Below are 21,566 nucleotides of genomic sequence, written 5' to 3' on the forward strand. Positions count from 1 at the left end.
AGCCTATATAATCATTTTAATTCTATCATAAATTCTAATTGTCTGCATATCTGGTACACTTTAGGCCATGACTGTAGTTGGGGTGGTTAGTGTGTTAAACTTTGAATGTGTTTCCCATTTATTTTCTAGCTACATATACCTTTTCATATTCTGTATGTTCAGTTCTTTTCCTCCCTGATCCAATGCTATCTTGCCATAGATTTGGGCATGGAGTCAAGCTTCACTATGATTCTATGCTGCCTAATGCAGTCGTTGCCTTTGAGTATCTCCTCCAGTACCCGCCTACACAGAAGACAAACCTGCTCACATCTTCTCATTTAAAGTGAAAATTAGAGCAGGACCCAGACAGTTCTAGCCCAGTTTTCTTTCTAGTACTATTTTGGTCACTATTTACATTTGCTGGTGAGAAAGCAGAAAGTTCTTTTTGTTGTTGCTCAAAACCCTTTGACGCCCCACAGCACAGCAGAAATTACATGTTTGCTTAGGCTTCGCCAGGCAGATGGAAGAAGGCACTAACGACACAGTATGGATGGGTGCAGCTATCCCTGTTCCATTTTATGTTATTTCTGTAAACAGTTTTAATATGCCATATTTTAAAAGTACTTGAAATCATTCCTTCCTGAGAGATAAACAATATCAGACATCATTTCTCCAGGCTGCTTAAATACAGAATACTTCAGTCTCCTCTGAGACCTGAAAGAAGTAGATAGAAGGTACTCATTTCCTGTTTTACGCTTCATCTTCTGTATGCCATATCCACGAACACTAGAAAAACTTATCACAGTTGTGCCATAGGGGCCCTGATTTTCTTCATTTTCAGCATCTCATATGTTGCTCTGTGGAGCACAGTGGGCAGTCAGTGCCAATTAATTGCAAGATAGTAGCGAGACTCCTTTTCAGTGTGCTGATGCTCAGATGTTGGTATGATGGTGGCACTGTGCCCTGATGTAGCAGGAAAGGGCCCTGGGCACACAGCAGTAGGTATCCTTGGATTGTAGGGGAAAGTGGTAGAGAATTTTCTCTTTAATTTTGCTTCCACTCCTATAGTAAACCAAAATGTGTTCAGTGAGCACAATTCTCTTGGTCATAGGGCAGGGCATGGGTACAAGAGGTGGAAACAGCTCCATAGAGGTCACATGACTTGCCTGTGGACAGACTGCTGATGAATGAGAACGTGGGGACCCAGCCTCCCAGCCTTTCTTCTTTCTAACAAACCTGCTGTCACATACTAAATGTCTTCACTAACTGTCATCGAATTGCATGAATCCATTTGTGGTTTTAATGGTTTTACAGGAAATTTTTAAGTGAAAGCCCTCTGTTTTCACCTGTTAGTGCAAGCTGCTCCTTTGGAGCCTAGCTCATGATGGAGAAAAGCATCTAAGAGACAGCCCTCATTTAGAATAAAATAGAGGCACAGCATAAGAAGTAAGTTTAAAATTGCAGAGAAATCTAGACTAGTATGTGGTGTCCAGCCTGCCATATCTCCTGCCTCATGCCTGCAAATCTTCGGTAGTTCTTACACAGATATTTCTAGGATCCATACCTCTAGGATTGTGATGGAAGTCTATTATATTGTACTCTGGCACACAGACAGGTTGGACTGGGAAAAGCTAGAACAGATACTAATGTGCCACCTAAGGCATGGGAAGCCAAGAAAATGAGACATTGTTCAGCTTTCTCATTTCTTTGCTGCCTTTTACATACATAAATACCATATATTCATATTCCATTTTAAAGGTATTTCAGGAGACATAAAGACCACGTGGTAAGTGAGAAAGTAATAAGAAATCAATAGGAATATAGCATGAAACCGAGAAGAAGATTGATGAAGCACATGACTGCCATAAAAAGGTTTAATCATTAGGTCTGGCCTCCATAATGTAAAGGTCAAAGGAAATCTAGTAGGTTTCATTACTCAGTGTCATTGTTAAAAATCAGATCAAGTTCTCAGGAGAATCCCATTTCCTACAACTGGTTGCTGAGAGGAATTTCACTTAGAGCCTAAAAAGAGGATGCACCGGATGATGAGTGCTTCTCATACTTGACTGTGCCTAAAGACTACCTGGGACCCACGAGAAGATGTAGATGCTGATGCTGCTGGATTGGGTATGGCTCATCATCTATTATTGCTACACCTTAGGAGCAAGGATGGATACATGCTTGGGAGTTTGGAGATTTTTCAGCAGAGGAGGAGACCAGATCAGAATTATATTTTGGAAAGGTCATCAGCCACAGTGTAGAAGAGAGATGGAGGGGGCAAAGGAAGATGGGTACAAGGATATCTTAAAGACAGAGCTGTTGTTCTGAGCAACATTTTAACATGAAGATAAACATCAAATTTCTTAGGGCCATTTTTAGACCCCTTCCTCCTCACACCCAAAGTACAGACTTCTCAATGTGACAAAATGGATAATTTTAGCCACAGGATAAACTTTTAATTTAGAGCTAAGACATTCTTCTCTCTATCAAGGGGAAATTATTATTTGACCCTCAACTGCAGAAGAGCCAGGGGAGTGAAGAGGACCGTGCCACCCAGCAGGCAAAGAGCCACGAATAGAGAGAACTACAGCAAGGAGCCAAAGCTGCGAGGAGGGTGAAGGCAAATGTTCCTCCAAAGGAGGAAAGAAATATGACTATTAGGAGGGTGAGCGAGGTGACACCACAAGGCCAGTCTACGTTCACCTTCCGGACACTGTGGATAAGGCCAGCACCAGGTGGTCTAGGCCAGAGCCCAGGATCATAGGCAAGTAAGAACAGAAGTACCTTGACAGCAAATTATAGAATTGTGCTCAGCAATACTTTAGGTATGTTCTGCCTTAGATTAAATCGTTTTCAAAAGTATTCAAACTTCTGTTGAAAATGAACTAAGTGGATTAAGACTTTGTATGCAACTTCAAGTGACCATGGGACTAGAGTAACCTGAAAAATCAAGGCGCCTTTCTGAGTGTTCAGCAAGGAACAGGAAAAGAGCTGTCTCTACTAAGCAAGATTAAAAGAACAGTGGGAGGCAGAGAGAGAGGCTTTTGTGCTTACACTCCACAAGTCCTATGGGTTCATCATGCCAGGTTCATATGCACAGAGGAAAAGACATGGTAAAAAGGCATTATACTCACAGTGGTTATATCTGAGTACAAAGACTGTGAAACTTGGCTTTTCCTCTTGATGCCTCTTTTATTTCTCTTTAATTATCATGCATTATTTATTATCTGAAGTAAAATGTAAATTTTTTTAATTGGTTTAAGTCCTAGAATGGAGTTTGGTCCACTCATGGAAGATTGATTGGCCTTAGCTACCCAGAAATTTGTCTAATAAGCAGCATTAACAATAAGGAAATACCATTTCTTAAAAAATAAATTAATTCAAAAGATCAAATCTATTTCAAAGGTAACTGGTCTTGTAGTGAACTAAGATGAATTTTGTTCTTTTGAAGGTAATACTGTATTTTAAGTTTTAGGTATTTGCTTTGTGGCAGTTCATGTCAAAGAATCCATGTTAGCCTTATGGTTTTAGTTACAGGGATTGTTTATTAGTAAAGGAAAGCCTTTGATGGAAAATTAAGGTTGGACAAATTTTCAACGAAAGTGTTGAAATTTTGCCCTACTGCCAAGGACCAGCTTGCTTCAAAATATATTTTGAGTATTTGTATCCCTACATTAAATGTGATAAGAGTTTTTATTGAAGTTGGTTCTTGTATAATTCATAAAGTACTGCTTTCCCTTGCAGGAATTTTATCTTCTGAAAGGTGTTAAAATATTGTTTTTTCTTTGTAAAAGATACTTGTGTTCATTGTGTACCACTAGCACTGAAGGAAATAGTGCCTTACCTTTCTGGCAATAATGAAGATTAATCCAGTAATTCAAAGAGTTTTAATCCTTTACAATCTCTTAACTCGCGTGATAAAACATCTTTTAGAAAGAAAAAAAATACAGTTAGAAATTTGCATCCTAAAAGAGCAGCACAAATCAACTTAGATGCTACCATTACTGTAATTCTTCTATGTATTTAGGAGCATAGATGTTCAAGCTCATTATTGTATGCTTATATTAAGATTCATAAATAACACTCATTTGTTCTACTCTTCAAAGAGCTTTATCTCCTAGGAGAATAGCCATTTTAAACTAGTGGTCTTTAAAGTTCCTCAGTGTCAAAAACCAAAAGCCAGTCCCTGTATTCATATAAACATGGCTTGATAGAACTGTAGATGACAATCAGATAAATGTAAAAACATAGCCCTGCTGGGAGCTGCCTAGCATAGACATGTTTCAGTGGAGGACCACAGCAGGCCTGTTGGGAAAGGTTGCTGTGAGCTGAGTGTTGGGGCTGCGATGGAATGGATGTGTAAAGGAATGTGATTATGCGTAAGGTAGCAAAACTGTACTCCAGATGGAACAGAATGTACAAGTTATGTGGTAGGAACAAAGCTAGTATGACTGTCTTCTCTGAACCAGGTCAAATGCCATTCCATGCCTCTCTAATTTGCTCTACAGACTGTACCATCTTTGCTTAGCACATTCCATTTGCCTCTTTCTTACCTTTGCAAGTTCTACCTTTTCCCCAACTTATGCCTTTCAAAATAATAGCTATTATTCAAGGCTCTCCCAAAATGCCACTTCTCTCAGCAATTGATCTCATTGTACTTTTCCTCCATGTCATTTTCGTGTTTGTAGCTTTTTTCAATTTTATTATTGAAAGAAACTTGAAACATTACTGAAGTAGAGAAAATAGTACTGTATCCATCACCCACTTCAACAACTGTCAAGATCTGACTATATTTGCCTATCCTCTTTTTCTTTGCTAAAACGTTTTAAAGGAAACTGCAGAGAGCATCTCATTTTTCAACAAGTATTTTATAATGTCTCACAGAAAACATGGACACTGTCTCCACAGACCCAGCCCCATTGTCATACTAGGAGTTATCTTTTAGCATTATCTAGTATCGGTTTTATAATTAGACATCCTAAACTAATTTTAAAATGCTATTTTATGGTTTATTTGTCTGAATCAGATCTAATCAGCATGCAGATACTGCATTTGACATCGTTTATAACTTTAAATCTAATGCATATCTTTCTTTGCTTTTGTGTCATGCCATTGACAGCTTGCAGAAAAGCAGGTCAGATGCCCTGTAGAATGTCCCACATTCTGGATTTATCTGTTTCCTTCCTTGTGATGCCTTTGACCTTATTCCTCTGTTCTTTGCTTTTCCTTTTGTTCTCTCAATTGGCCATGTAAGACACTTACTGTGCTCTTCTGCTTCCCATCCTTACCACATACCTTCTATGATAGTGTCAGCTCCTTAATAGATGAGCTCATGTCTGACCCAACTTTGTGCCTTCCATTTGATGTTTAATACAATTTATTTTTTTAAAATCACTCAATTGCTTTATCTAGAAAAGAGTTTTGATTCTTCTTGGAACCAAAAAATGAACTGGAGCATAGTCTCAATCTAAAATTTACATTAGGGATTACATTGCCAGAGAAATCTTCTCAGTGATGTAGGTCACTGTTTTCTCATTTGCACTGGAAGAATTCCAGCCTAACTTTAAGTGGCACATTTAAGTTGGAGCATCATAAAACAGTGAAATGTGATATCCAAAGTTCCCTACATTCTCTCTAGATCTGTATAGAAATGATCTCAGAAATCAACTGCATGATACTTTCAGCATAAAAACTAGGTCACTAATCATTTTTCTGATCAGGAGAACTGAATTTTGCTTAGTAGTTCAGAAATCAAACTAAACGACTGACTATAAAAACACTGTCATGTGTACGCTTTGTTGTTGATAACTAACTGCAATCTGAGCTTTAATAACTAGAAAGGAGTGGAAGAAACTTCAAAAGGTTGCATGATAAATGTTTTTGACAACGTGTCAGCTGAACATTAAACAGGATCTTTGTAAATCCTCTCATTCTAAGTGGTTTAAATGGAAAGTTTTAAACTTCTTCCTTCGTAAGTATGGGCTCCAGATATCACAGAATACTAAGGTTAAAAAAAGAAAAACACTATCTGGCATAGATGATTTCCACTCTGTGTGCAAGGATGTAGGAAACTAGTTCTCTACCTCTCCATCCCAGAATTTTCTCCCTCCAAGAACAGGCAATCAGTATATTGGGATGCCTTCCTTTAACACTTATTACAACCATGTACAAAAAATTACAGAAATGCTAATGAATAAATACAGAAGTAGTAATGCTCCCCTAAGGCTGTTTTCCAGATTTTCTTGAAGCGAGTATATTGCTGGCCAGCACATGGGTAGAACAAGGTGTGGTAGAATATGGCAATAGGAAAAAAATTGTGTATGTATGTGTGTGCTTACATATGTGTGTGCTTCAAGAGAAAATCTGTAAAACAAGGAAAGTTTCTTTCCATGTGTATAAGTTCCTGGGGCTGACATAATGAAGACCCAAAAGCTAGAGAGAGCTGTTGTCTCAGGGTTCTGGAGGCCAGAGTCTGAACTCAAGATCAGAGAAGGCCTAGGAATCCCCATGAAGACTTTAGAGAAGAATCCTTCCTTGCTTCTATTAGCTTCTAGTGTTACCCAGAAATTCTCCCCACCCTCCCTTTTCTAAAGGCTCTGGGCCTTTCTAAAGGCTTGCTAGGCAAGCACTCTACCACTTTCAGCCTTTTTTGCTTTATTTTTTAGATAGTGTCTTACACTTTTCCAGCCAGCTTTAGATCCCAAGCCTCCTATATCCTCCTGAATATCTGTATTCCACCAAACCTGACCCCAGAAAGTATTAGTATTTCTTGATTTGTCAACGTAGCATTCCAATCTCTACTTTAGTTAATCATATTGTCAATCTTTTCCTAACAGTCTTCTTGTAAGAACATCCGCCATGTTGGATTAAGTGTCTACTCTAAGCTAGTATGACCCTATCTAACTATAATCTACAAGGACTTCATTTCCCAAAAAAAATGGCATTATCCTGTGGTTAGCACTTCAGAAAATCTTCTTGAAGGATATCATTCAACCTGTTTTAGCAAATCACATGTTTAAGAAGCCATTGACCTCATTATTACTGTTGTATCTATAACACAAAGATATATTTTGGCTGGCAGTGATGACTCTTGCCTGAAATCCCAGCTACTCAGGAAGCTGAGATCTGAGAATTGTGGTTTGAAACCAGCCTGGGCAGTCAGTGGAAGAGTGGTAGAGTGGTAAAGGGGTAGAATGCTAGTCTTGAGTTAAAAAAAAAAAAAAAAAGCTCAGGGACAAAGTCCCAGGACTGGCACAAAAAAAAGACATTTTATTTTATTGTTTTCCCATAAGATTAAGTGCCATAAAAGAAAACCCAGAGTATTTTGGGTCACTGAGGGTTTTTGAAGGAAGGAGACATTTGCACATGCAGGAGAGATAAATTCTAGAAAAGACTCACAAAGCAGAGCTGTACTACGTCTGTTGGAAGCAAAAAGGTGGAGGCTGGGAGACCAGGAGTAGCAGGTGCCCAAGAAGCCCCAGTACCACTCCACCTCCATTCCCACTTCCCGGTCAAGCTGACCTTTGTCCATTTCCTCTCTGCTGTCAGTACAACTTTCCAGCTGGGCAGCCTAGAGAAACCTCCGTGAGTCTTAGCTATTTCTTACAAGATGCTGTTTCCACACAGAGGGTATTGTGAAAGCAGATCGAGTGTTTGTCCCTCACTCAGTACCTGACACAGAAACTAGTAGTATCCTGGTCACTGTATGAAAGAAGTCCAAGTGGACAAATGCACCTAGTTGAGGAAGGGATTTAAAGCTAACTGGAGACTTTAACTTTAATCAGTTAAGCATATAGGATGACAACCTTGAGTTTGTCCCCCTGGTATTCAAAGTCATATACCCATGGAAAGTCAGAAAAGGTGTGGACCTAGATGAGAGATGCTTCAAATAAAAACTGAAGGAACCTGGATAACTATTGAAGAGTTGAAGACTGAGTAAAGAGACCTGTACATGACTGTGAGATTTAAACCTAGGTGCCTAGAAGAATGGTTATATTATTGATTATGACAATGGGAGGGAAAGTATTGAGGGAATGTCATTAATTTGCTCTTGAACTTGATAAGTTTGAGATGATACAGAAGTGCATAAGGGACAGAGAGGCCAAAATAGGGAGTTTATGAGGCAGTGATTGTGCAAATAAGTGTTAGACAAGCCCTAGTTAGCAATAATGCTGTCATTGTCTATGGTTCAAGAAAGCTAGATGCTGTGATGTGCATACCATGCCAGATCTAAGAGACTGACAAGAGCAGAGGAGAAGGCCACAACAGGAAAGGAGGAAGAAGAGAAAAAGAAGAGATGATGTCAGAGAAAAAAAATTTTAAAGGAGAGGGGTCTGACGACAGAGATCCAGGAAAATGACCACATGGGAAAGGCCACTGGTCTCATAAAGGACCATAGTAACAGACACATTGAAAGGACCATGGCTGACTTTACAGAAAACAAAACTCATAAAGTATGACAAATCAAAACCAGGTTCCAGAGGAGGAAGGACTTTGCTGATATGAGAGAAATATGAGCAGAGTACATTTGAGAACTATGGCCATCCTAAACAAAAATAAACCAACGAAAAGATATGTGGCCATCTTAGAATAAGTGGCAGAGTTGAAGGGCCAGTCAGGATCTCTTCCATCTATTCTCCAATACGGTGCGAAAAGCACTGCAGCCCTTCTCGAGAGGAGCCACAGGGAAGGCAGCCTGGCCAGTGTGCACGTGGAGGGAACACAGCCTCACACATCAGCAGCCGGACCTGGTCCGTGGAGCTAGAAGGAGGACACTGTTAGGTATATTATCCTAAGAAAACCAGAAGGGTCCCCACTCTGACACAAGGTGAAACTCAATTATTTTTATCTGGGGTCTGAGTAAGAGGAAATGCAGTTTGAGGGGAAAAATAGATGAAATTTTTTAGTGGGAATACCCTGACTATTTTAAATGGATGACATCTTGATCTTTATATAATTAGTTGGTTTTACCAATAAATACCTATTATTGTATGGTAAATAACACTTTACCAAGCATCTCAGAGATCCATTAAAAAACATGGGGGAATGGAAATAGAGGTCTGGTTCAGGAATTACAGTGCTTGAAATTACAGTGGTTGAAAAGACCAACCAAGACAGCGTGGATCCCTGAGAGCAGGACACAGCACATTACACCAAAGTGGGGCGGTGGGGGTTATTACCCGTAAGAAGCTAATGGTCTAAAATAAGGAAAAAGAAGTCAAATGACATCACAATATAAACATATACAAGCATGTTTTTATATTAGGCACACAAAGATTGAATGAGAAAGGCATTTTCTCCCATCCTGATTTGAAGTGTTTCATGATAGAAATGAATCTTGACTTTAATTTTAATAGGGGGAACTTCACGGTCTCTTAAGACAATTGGAAAGATGCTGCAGGCTCAAGGGAGAGTGTTGCTGCAGTGGGAAGCAGTGTTAAGAAAATCAGAATTGAACTGAATGAATCACGGGCCCTCACTCTTCCCTGGCTTGTGTAGAAGCACAGTATTCTGTACAGATTAAACAGTTTACACTCTGTTCTGCAAAGACTGAACTGGCCAAATGAGGACATTCCTCTATGATACTGAAAAATCCTAGCTGTGGTTCTTGAACTTGATCCGTGATTTCTACCACCCAAGATAAGAACTTGTTCACAAGTGAAGCTGTCTGAAGTGCTTTGAACTTCCTGTGTAGAAATAGACAGGCTACTTAGGAGGATACGTGGGTAATATCAGATGGTCTCTGTGAGACTAGAGAAACATTAACAAGGTGCATTAGGAGATTCCAGATTCCTTAGATCTTCAAAGTCTTCAAATAACATGATTTCTTTTCCTGGAAGCGCTGTCAGATCAGGAAACACAAACTTTTTTTTTTGTTTTAGAAAGTACATTTTTAGGACTTTAAAGGGAAATCCTTCAGGAGTTTTAAAGGACTGAAAATAGATGTGTGAGAGAGAAGGGGAAAAAAGAAAATGTTCTTGTTCTTTAGTAAAAAGCACTACTACTGTTGTTTTTTGTATTGACTATAATACTTCTGCCTTTTAGTTGTCAGTAGCCTAGTGAGCTCACATTCAAATGCAACTTCTTCATTGAAAAATAAAGTATGCATTGGGTTAAAAGCTCCAAAGGCTTCCTTTTCTTCACACCAGTATCACAAGAGAAACTGATTGTGAAAGTTTTTTTTAAGTATATGCTTAGAATGTGTGGAGGAGGGATTAAAAACTTGCATGTAAGCCATAAAGAAAAAAAATTACTGTTGTGAATACATTAGCCTACAGAAACTGTGGCTCAGATTTGCTTTAAATCTGTATAAACCAATTCTTCATTATTACAATCACTGATAAAAACGTTTTTAATGGTTTCTTACTCATCCTGGGTAGGTCTAAATCACTTTAAAAGAAAACTTGAATGGCATTTTAGATGAGGAAAATTTGTTACTTTTGTTGTAGACCTAGCCTTACATTTAAAAAGTAATAATAAAGCAGGAGCTATAGTGGCCTTTATACAGCAGAGAGACCACCCAGGAAAAATATTCCCACTCTGCCATTGTGTCATATTCTGTGGCCCCACATTTAAATCTCCTGTGTGGGTTAACACAGTGGCCTTAGTCATTTAAGGTTGATTCTAAAAGAAAAAATAGTCTATAAATCTGACATGAAAATAGAAAGCAGTTTCATTACTTTGATTTGCATTTTATCTTAGCTTGAAGTTAGCATTATTAGAAAGAAAAATATTAGCCATTTTATGTCAATTTGCATGTCAAAGAAAACTTGTTCATCAAAATTAGTGTCAGCACTATTTATAGACTGAATTGTAATACTGCTTAAATGTGAGCATTATGAAAAAGACAAAGTTTAAATCAGAGTCACCCTTATTTTGCTTTTATAATTAGTGTCTCTAGTCACAGATTAGGTGTCATATCTGTTCAGCAGATTGACCATTCTGTGAAAGATAGGTTATTATCCAGATGTTATCATTGTTAACAGATTTTTGACACTTTTAAATCATCTAACATGTTTTCAATAGAAAATAGACTATTATTATGAAACATTAAGTCTTTAATTTTACTGCATATAACTTTTACATCAATAAAGGTATGAATAAAATTGAGCCCCCTGACCCAGGCCAGTAACTGAGGTCCCAGAGAATTGAAGGCAGACCTGGCATAAAAGTCCTCAAGACCCACTCCAAAATAACCAGCAAAAAGCTGGGCTGGAGGGATGGCCCAAGTGGTAGAGTGCCAGAGCAACAAACAAGATGGCACAAGCATGAAGCTTGGCATTCAAACCCTGATTCAAAGAGAAACGGGCAGACAGACTGGGGGTGCAACTCAGTTGTAGAGCTTAGCTTATGAAAGACTCTGGGTTCAATCCCCAGAACCACAGTTTAAAGAAAAGAATTAGCCTTCTCTTTCCAGCTATCTTCTCCTTCATTCACAGTGGGAACATCCACTCCGTGCATCCTTCATTTTGTGTGCAGAATGTTGTACATAGGAACTCTTTCCACAGCCATCCTCCCTCCCTGTGGGATGACTAATGGATCATCTCACTTCTCCAAAGTCAACAGTAAATTCAAACTATGGTGACTTCATTCCATTCGAGTAGAGGGAGAAGCTTTTTGTTCTAGCCATTTTCAAGCATACACTTAGATAATAAGAAATGTATATAAAACTCCTTCCACCCCTCACCAGTTGGCCAGGTTGCCCCTCTGGGGCAACATTCTTTTTTTTTTTTTTTGGTCAGTTGTGGGGCTTGAACTCTTACCTGGGCACTGTCCCTCAGCTCTTCAGCTCAAGATGAGCGCTCTACTGCTTGAGCCACAGTGCCACTTCCAGATTTCAAATGGTTTATTGGAGATATGAGTCTCATGGACCTTCCTGCCTGGGCTGGCTTTGAACCGTGATCCTCAGATCTCAGCCTCCTGAGTAGCTAGAATGACAGGCATGAGCCACCAGTGCCCGGCTTCTGGGGCAACATTCTTAGTATAATGTTCTGCTTCTTATTCTTGTTCCCTTCTCAGCTGCCAGAGTGAGTGGCTCTTGGGCTCTTCTGCACTCCCCCAAGCAGAAGCTCTTGTCCTTTCTTGCTCCACATGCACAGGCCCAAAGCTTCAGTCTCTATGTCCTTTCCAGCCCCTGTTTTATAGTTAGATAGAATTGTTTTAATCCACACCCTTTGTCTCCATATGGTTCAACCAAGTTCTTTTGAGTAATAGAGCACTCTGATATCCCAGGCTCCCACTTCCCAGAAGGCCTGTGGATAATCCATGGGACAGACCGAACAAAAAAAAAGCAAGGGCCTAACCTGTGCTCCTCAGCAAAGGGCAGGCGAGTGACATCATGATGCAGGCTTTTGCCAAGATTCGGAAACATAGAACAGAGCAAGATGTTGTGTTACCTCTCAAGTCCATAGGAACTGGTGTGACACTCCAAAAGGAGAGAGTCATGATATTCAGTAAATAAGAGGATGTTCCTCTGGGGGTCACTCAGTCATGACAGTGTTTCTAAAATAGCTGATTCTGGAGAACGTGACATAGACTGCTAATGAGTCTGTTTTGATTTGCAAATGAATCCTTCCAAATTTCCCATTGCTGAGGTTTTGATGCAGATGGGAAAGAAGAATTTGAAATTGTATTTTCTGGTGAGAACCTGGAAAACACATACTCTGAACTAGATACTGAAGCCAAATTTGTGGGTTTAGCCCCCTGGAAAGGGGGCAACAGAGTTGGAGCTCTCAGGTGTTCTGTGGACAGTTTGATTGAGGCAAGTTCAGAGATCTCTAGAAAGATTTGTGGTCTCATAGTAAAACACCAAGTCTGAAAATGTCTCTGTCAAACGCCTGTGTACTAACAACATGTGATTGTACTTCTCTTAATCATTGTAACACAATATTCCTCTCTTCCCATAAATGTATTAAATAACATTTTAACTACTTTGTAATCAAATGAGCTTTTGTTTCATTTCTTCATTATTAAAAGCCATGTTTCTGTCATCACTTCTTCCTTGTTTAATTTCAAAACTATAAGAGGAAAGTAGTTTTTAATAAAACTCCACGTAATTCCATAATGGAATCAATTACAAGCTAGGGAGTGGCTTGCTCTGAATTCTGTTAAAACTTTTTATGAAAATAAAATTGACTATTGTACAGAAAAGCCCTCATACTGTCACAGTGCCACTCACACAGTATTTTAACCAGCAGGTCCTTTTCATCACCCTGAAGGGTTCATTAACGTATACCATCTTCTACAGTTTAATTTGTTCTAATGGTTTTCACATTAAATTAATCTCTTAAGTCTCTTCCCTTTACAGAGTGTGGTATACGCTCATTGTTCTTGTAGAACTTATTACAGTCATTTTCATCTTCTTTCTGAAAAGTATTGTTCTGCACTTAACACCAACAAAAAGCACTCAGAAAGTCAATAAGGTCATAGCTCTCCACAGCAAGCTGACTTGTATGGTTGTTAACGGCAGGTTTAACTGAGAGAAAAGAATTGCCTTTTCAGCAATAATACAAGTTAACACGGCAGAGCTCAGAGATGATACATGATTTTATAGAAAAATAGTTTAAATATTTAATTTGGGGTTTGCTTTGTATATATCTAGTATTAGACATTCTGTTCTTCAGTTATCTTACAGATAAACTAGAAGGTGTGTGTGTGTGTGTGTGTGTGAGAGAGAGAGAGAGAGAGAGAGAGAGAGAGAGAGAGAGAGAGAGAGAGAGAGAGAGGAGAGAGAGAGAGGAAGCTACAACTTCAAATTCCCATCCATAGCAAAATCTATTGAGTAGTTTTGGTCATTTTTACATAGTCTTTATGTTAGATTCTGAGTTGAAACTCTAACAGCATAATAATCACTTAGAATATAAATCCAGGAACACCTGCCAGTACAAACTATCATTTTCCTTTCATGTAATACATTTTAACTTTTTTGCAAGTAGAACATTACTGGTTACTTTCAAATTTTTCAACTGATTTTCTAAGAGATAAAAGTAAGTTCTAAACATAATCAACTTTCTCTGATTAACCTTAAAAAGATCATGTTACACATTTTTAAACTATGAGCATGTTTTAAGTTCTACATTTTTGAAGAGCAAATGTACTTTGAATTCTCTCTTGATAGTACTGATCAGAGTGGTAGACTTAGTAATCTCTCCCTACGTGGAGTCTGGAGAACCGATCAGATCTGATCTGCTTCCCAGTCCTCTTGCCACTGGATTTCCCTCACACCAGCTTTCCCTGCCACCTCCTACCCTGCTGGATCTTTTTTTTTTTTTTTTGTCAGTCGTGGGGCTTGAACTCAGCACAGGTGCTGTCTCTCAGCTCTTCACTTCAAGGCTAGCACTCTACCACTTGAGCCACACACCACTTCTGGTCTTCTGAGTGGTTGATTGGAGATAAGAATCTCATGGACTTTCCTACCCAGGCTGGCTATGAACCACAATCCTCAGATCTCAGCCTCCTGCGTAGCTAGGATTATGGGCATGAGCCACTAGAGGCCAAACCCTGCTGGATCTTAAGCAGCTTCTTTCTGTCCTCTGCCTGGTCTGCAGTGCTGGCATCTCCCAAAGGCAGGTTTGAGAACCTCTTCTCAGGAAAGCATCCTGTCTGCAGCCCTGTGGGATCACCCTCTACCCTTTCAGACCCACCTCAGCAGTGCCAGCTACTAGACAGGTACCTCACAGCTCTGGGAACATACTCTGAGAAACAGGGAGCATACTTACTCCTCATACTTCTGTGGCTGGGACTTCCAAGGCTACAGTACCAGCACATCATGGCTCTGGTTGAGGACCTGTTTCCTCATCTATAGGTATCTTTATTTCTCTATGTCCTCCCATAGTAAAAAAGACAGAAGATCTGCCTCAGGCCTGTTTTCTAAGGGTTCCATTCCATTCACCAGGTTTCTGCATCCCTAAAGATCTTAGCTCCTAACACCATAGCCTTAGGGATTAGGAGTTCCATATTTGAATTTGGGGGGATAGACACGGACATCGCAGTCAGGCTTCCTGAGCCCCACCAGCTCCCTAAATCCAGCATGCCAAGAACCATTCTCCCCTACCTCTTCTGACCTGCTCTGTTCTCACTGCCGTTTGTCATCATGAACATAGGTAGCTTCTGTGTTTGAAAACACATAATAACCCTTAGTTAAATGTGCTATGATTAGGACAGCCGGAAGCCAGATAACTTAGGTAGTAGAGCTCAAATATTAATGAGTTCCTTCCACAAATATGAACAAGGAGTCAGCTGTGTGCTGGGTACTGATTTGGCTTGGCTCTGGGCTCTCAGTGAATGCAAAAGAAACCCTGGGCATCCCTCTCTCACAGACATGCTCATTGATTCTCTTCAGCACCAAGTGGATAAGTGCCCAGAGGAGTCTAGACAGAACTCTGGCCTGGGTTAGGGAGATGACACTACTGATCAGAGCAGATGGAGCAGGGCCTTCCAGGCAAAGAGAAACAAGGCACTCAGAAAGAGGCAGCATGGAGTAGCCTATATTGAACTTAGAGAATATTAAAATTCCAGTCCAGTACCTTACTTGTGGCTACTTAACTATACAGCGCCTCCATGATCTCCTCTCTAACAAAGATGAAAAATACCTGCTGCGGGATACTGTATAAGAGTTAAAAATAAAATCCATACCAGCTCCCATCGTTACCAAACACAATGGCCTCCCCACAACACACTGGTGCACAGAGGCGTCAAGCCCGGTCCTCCTGTGTGTGCCAAGCCAAGGAGGAGTTGCATCTTAGGAGGTGCTGGGCAGTGTGGAAGCACCTCACTGGGGAATTAACATGATGAGATGTAGACTTAAGAAGATCACTGTGACAGCAATGAGAGGATGCAGTAGAGAACAGGAAAGAGCAGGGCCAGAGAATCACACACACACACTCCTCCCAGTGCAGTAACTGTCACCCTCTCCAGTTACGCTGAAGAAAGAAGCTAAAGTTCTTTTTTTTTTTTTTTTGGTTGGTTGTGGGGCCTGAACTCTGGGTCTGGGCGCTGTCCCTCAGCAATTCAGCTCAAGGCTAGCACTCTACCACTGAAGCTAAAGTTCTTATCAGTAGCTATCAAGGTAAAGAAATGCTACTAGATCAGGAAGCACAGAAACAATTGTTTTCATCCTTTTGGAAAGAGACCACCGTGACATAATTTGAGGCAAGTAAAGAATTTGAGATTTCCAAGCTCATCCTCAGGCCTGTTCAAACTATAGATTTACACTCACATTTAGTCTCAAAAACTTATTCTCAAACCATCTTACATTTTAAATTAGAAGTTCTTAGCTTGTTGGTGTTTCAATGGATGGGCTGGAGGTAATCAATGAACTCCTTATCAGAGGCAAAATCCTAAGTATAGTTTTACTTCTCTAGTGAAATGATCACAAAGCTTTCGTAAGTGCTCAGAGGTGTCCCCCTCCTGAAAGCTAAGAACCACCATCTAGATAGAAACAAATGGCCTTGCATTGAAAGAATTTTTCTTGTTTGTTTGAGACAGTCTCATTAGGTAAGCTAAATTGGCCTTCGGCCTCCTGTGTGATGGGATTATAGGAATGTTCCACATCAAGTACATTTAATGAGCTGTTCATGGGTACTATCTTACCTATTTTGTCTGAACTCTGAGCTCTCACACCCAGCATGTCTGCTTGGATGTGCAATAGGCATTTCAAACCTACATCCCAGGCTGAGTTCCAGTACTTCTCCCTGAAGGCCTGCCCCTTTCTGTAGTGCCAACTTCAGTCATCAAGCTGTTCAGGCAAGACTCCTCAGAGTCCTCTTAATCTCATCTTCTGCAGTCAGTCCCACAGGACCATCCTCTCTATTTTCAGAATATATCTGGAGTCCCACATCTCCCTCACCAGCTGCTACCACCTCCTAGTCTAGTTCTCCATCACCCCTTTCCCAATAGATTAAATGGCTTCTCACTTGCCTCCTTACTTCTGCCTCCCCCAACTCCAGTCTGCCACAAATGCAGTGCCTAGGAGTACTCCAGGAGCTTCCTGTCTAGCTCCCAGTGAAACTTAGAGTCCTTTGCTGACCTGTGGCACCTCTTGTGGTCTGATATGACTTGAACCCTGACATGTTCCTGTCTTCTTTTCCCTCCCTGTTTCCTCTCCACACTGGCCTCTGTGGCTTCCTCAAGGTCTTCACGCCTGTATTATCCACTGCATGGAAGCACTGTTCTGCCGCAGATCTGTCTGGTCTTTGTTCCCTCCTGCTGTGGATCTTTGCTGAGTTCAGCTTTCTTGGTCCATCTGCTTAAAACTGCAGCACCCCGTCCACCTCCCCAGTACATCTGCCCTGCACACTCTGCTACTGATAAATGTCCACTGTTTTCTTTTCACCTCCCTCACTATAGCATAAACCCATTTATTTTCTTTCCCAACTGCATCTAGAGCACTTTATTGTGGGCTCCAACCTAAAACAGGAACTCTGTATATTGCCTGGGTGAATCTGATTGAAGAATTACTTGTGTCTTTGCTATTATCATCCTACACATCTTGCTCATGGTAATTTTCCATGCACTGTTTCTGTCATGACACTGAATTATTTGGATGGACTGAATTCAGGGCTTCATACTTGTTACATAGGCAAGCTATCACTTGAGCCATGCCTCCAGCCCTATTTTTCACTGATTATTTTTAGGAAAGAGCCTCGCTTTCTGTTGGTTGTGATATGTCTAAGTCATGATCGGCCTACTTTTAGGCAGATATCACCTGGGTCATAAGCACACATGTTACCACAGCCAGATTCCCACCTTGGAGATGGAGTCTCACAGACTTTTGTCTGAGTTTAGCCTGTAACTATGATCCTTCCACTGTCATTCTCCCATGTAACTTGGAATGACAGGCACATGCTACTCCACCCAGCTATGTATTGAGAAAGGATCTCTCCAACTATTCTGCCCAGGCTGTCCTTAAGCCATGATCCTACCATTCTTACTCTCTCAAGTAGTTGGGGTTACAGTTATGAGACACTGGCATCTGACAGCTGTACTTTACTTCTTACTTAAAATACTAATTGATTCACTGATAATTATAGATCTTTATGGCTTTTTATTTGAGTATTCTGTTCCCAACAGCAAATTGTCAACCAAAAATTTATCACCAACCACTCCTAACAGGTTCTTTAAATTCCTGATCATCTCCTCTGAGTTATTAAAGTGATTCCTCTAAGTTTACTATAATAGTTTTATAATTTTGGAGGGTGCTCTGTTAGTCAGAAAGTATTTCTATGTGTTCCATGCTTTTCAGGGTGGAAGTGTACCGGTATATGGTAGGCCTATTTTAATTTACAATAGTTCATGCTTTATTACATGGTTGTGGTCTAAGTTGGGAATATCGGCACAACACATCTTGGCCTAACACATAGAATTTCCTTTTATTTGCCTGAACTCTGGGAAAACAGTAGTATAATAGAGTCTGGGGTCTTTTTAATGCCACAATGGCACTGCATGTGGTGACCTTTTTTTTTTTTTTTTTTTTTTGTCCTAGGGCTTGAATCTCTGGATCTGGGTGCTAGCCCTCAAGGTCATTTTGCTCAAGGGTAGCACTCTATCACTTGAGCCACAGTGCCACTACTGGCTTTTTCTGATTAATTGGAGATGAGTCTCATGGGCTTTCCTGCTCTGGCTGGCTTTGAACCTCAGTCCTCAGATCTCAGCCTCCTGAGTAGATAGGATTATAGGTGTGAGCCACCAGCACCCAACAGTATGACTCTTTTTAAGAATGCTAAATTTTGATGTCAGTATGTTTACTTTGCCCTGTTTCAGGCTTTACAAGATGAACTTGAAAACCGCTCTAGTCAGGTGCGATGTGCAGAAAGAAAACTTCAGCACAAAGAACTGGAGTCCCAGGAACAGGTAGACCTTTCTCTCCTTGTTTATTTACTTCTCTAGGTCTAGAAGCTGATGCATTCCTGTGTCAACTAGCATTCTTTACCTGAAAGTAACAGAATGCCCCTCTATGGTTGCCATAAAGAATAAAGGGACATATTACTGCCTAGAACAAAATAGCTGGAGGTAGAACAGAGTCTGGCTCTGAGTGTCTGGCATTCTTGTGGCTCTACCTCCTGGCTCTCTTTATTCTAAAAGCCACTCTAAGATGGCTTCAGCAGTTCTGTGCGTCCTGCCCAGGGTAGCAAATCCAGAGCAAAAAGGGATGGCCAGTTTCTGGATTCTGAACAATAGGTTAGCTTTCCTTACTCCCCCACATCCTTTCATATCTCATTGGCCAAAGCAGCTACATATTCAGTCACATACACAGGAATGGAAACTGATAATACCAAAACTAGCCTAAAGCTAATCAGGAATGATCTCCTGGTGACAGAACTAGACGAGAAAGAAAGATATAAAAAAATAGAGAAATGAATGTTAGGTAGGCTGCCAACAAGTGTCCACTGTGTCAGTGGTTTAAGATTAATGGATAGTATTTTACTTAAAAGCATAAGTCATGTTTCTACTTAAATTTTCTTCTTTTCATTCTGTTAATAAAATGAATGTAACACAAACCAGATTAATATGGCTAGGGCAATAGCTAATGGTCAGTATTATTTTAGAATGGTAATTCTGACATTTTTTTAATTTTAGTATTTGTAAAATGTTTTTAATTTGAATGTAAAAAATTTAATATATGTAAAAAAAAAGCAGTATCAACAGAATCCTGAGTCTGAATGAAACCTATCACAAGGCTCACATTGTCCTCAGCCATTGGTGTTGGCATTGCTTACCTCATCAGTGCCCCTGAGCCAGTATGTACAAACCCACCCTAGGGGTTGCCAGACATCTCTGCCTTGTCTATCTCAGTAAAACTTGGGACAAGAATAATAGACTAGGCCATTTTGCCTTGGAGGAAAAGTTAAACACTGAAAAGTATGGCCAATAGGGAAGCTTTTGTTTCATCTATGGAGATGTTTACAAATAGAATCTCATGGTAGGGAATTACACAGGGTGGCCAAAGTAAGTACCTGATAGGTGATGAGTGTTAATGATTGCTGAACTATGCAGTTTACAAATAATTTCTCTCAGTATTGTTCAAATACACATATAAACACCTATGTATGTGCATATGATATGTCTATACCATACATTAATAATAAGGTAACAACATAGAAAGACTACAGTGAAAAAACTAATTAAAAACTACACTTTGTCAAAGTTGCTACAAAGCAACAGATATTGTACAAGAAACATTGCAGATAAAGAGAACCTCATTATAAACCAAAAAAAAGGGTAACATTACATGTTATTTTTTTGGTCAGATGTGGGGCTTGAACTTAAGACCTGGCCACTGTCCCTGAGCTCTTTTTCTGAAGGCTAGTGCTCTACCACTTTGAGCCACAGCACCGCTTCCAAGTTGCCAGTGGTTAATTGGGGATAAGAGTCTCATAGACTTTCCTGTCAGGGCTGGCTTCAAACTATGATCCTCAGATCTCAGCCTCCTGAGTAACTAGGATTATAGTTGTGAGCCACCAGAGCCTAGCTTATTTAGTCTTTACAATAATGACAAACTCTGTATTGTTATTCCCATTTTATAGATTAAAACTGAGATTGATTGCATAACACCTCCAAGGCCACACAGCTTTGTAGAGCAGAGGGGCATCAGACTTAGTTGAAGTCCAAACCTTTGTTCCTAGAATGACAGTTTTGAAGTTACATTTCCAGTTAAAAAACAAACAAGAAAGAAAAAAAAACTAGTTCAGTGATATGGAAAGTAAGCTTATTAAGGATGGTAGGAAAAGAATTATACTGTTCAAAATGCCTTGTTAGATTTGCAGATTCCATTGACCTCCATAGATGGAGACAAAAGCAAGAGCAGCAGATTTGGCCACTGATGCAAACACCTACTTAGATGGGAGCGTGATCTTGTGCTATCACTGAAGGTCAGCTGAATGCCAGTCCTCTGTCTAGGAAGCTTGTAACTAAAAGGAGAAAAGAAAAGCTTCTTAGAAGCAGGAAACTGTTCTCCCTGAAGGACTGGGGTCTCTCCAGTTTGTGGTCAAACATGACTTAAGGTAAAACTTTGTTGACATCACTTTAATTCATGGCAAAACTTCACACAGAAAGTTCCATAATATATTAAGAGTTGGGAAATTAAGAAATCCCAAATGAACAATAGGGAAGGATTCAGGAACTACTTTCAGTCTTTTTTTATTGACTTCTTTTTGATCATCAAAGTTACTTTCATCTTTGTAGTGACAATAGCGTTTTTAGAATATTTCTTACACTAATTCCTGATATCTTCTATTAGGCTGTAGTTTACCAAAGAAATGTCAGGAAATACCCATAATCTTTGCAACATTGACATGCTGTGTTTTTTTCCACGAGGTCCTGGGGAGTAGCTATTTAAAAAAATAAAAATAAAAAGTTAGTTGTTTCAACAAAACTGAGTAGCATGTAATTGGCACTTAATACATAATATTCACCATATTTAGTTTAATCTTTTATCGAAATTTGACCCATGTCTCCTTTCAATTTGTGACACTAGGAGAAATAGTAAAAAAAAAATTGAGTATTATAATAACCATTTTTTGGGTCTGCTTTCTTAAGATATCTAAATGTTGACACTGTTATATTGTGACCTTCTCTTTGTCATCTTTGAA

At 39.8% G+C, this 21,566-nt stretch overlaps 1 protein-coding gene across 10 annotated transcripts in view; it reads left to right on the plus strand.

Moving 5' to 3' along the window:
• The window catches only part of Cep112 (centrosomal protein 112), a 350,152-nt gene that overhangs the window by 293,893 nt on the left and 34,693 nt on the right, over window positions 1-21,566 (plus strand). For 9 of the 10 annotated variants that reach the window (XM_069993124.1, XM_069993126.1, XM_069993125.1 and 6 more), the window contains one exon: window positions 18,739-18,828. In XM_069993124.1, coding sequence (XP_069849225.1) covers window positions 18,739-18,828 — 90 coding nt within the window. Of the gene's footprint in view, window positions 1-2,470; window positions 2,730-18,738; window positions 18,829-21,566 lie in introns of those variants that run through there. The other variant, XM_069993131.1, reaches the window with a different exon arrangement.

Source organism: Dipodomys merriami, unplaced genomic scaffold (genome assembly GCF_024711535.1).
Source record: "Dipodomys merriami isolate MVZ:Mamm:240054 unplaced genomic scaffold, mDipMer1.0.p SCAF_42, whole genome shotgun sequence".
In the NCBI taxonomy this organism is placed as follows: Eukaryota; Metazoa; Chordata; class Mammalia; order Rodentia; family Heteromyidae; genus Dipodomys; species Dipodomys merriami.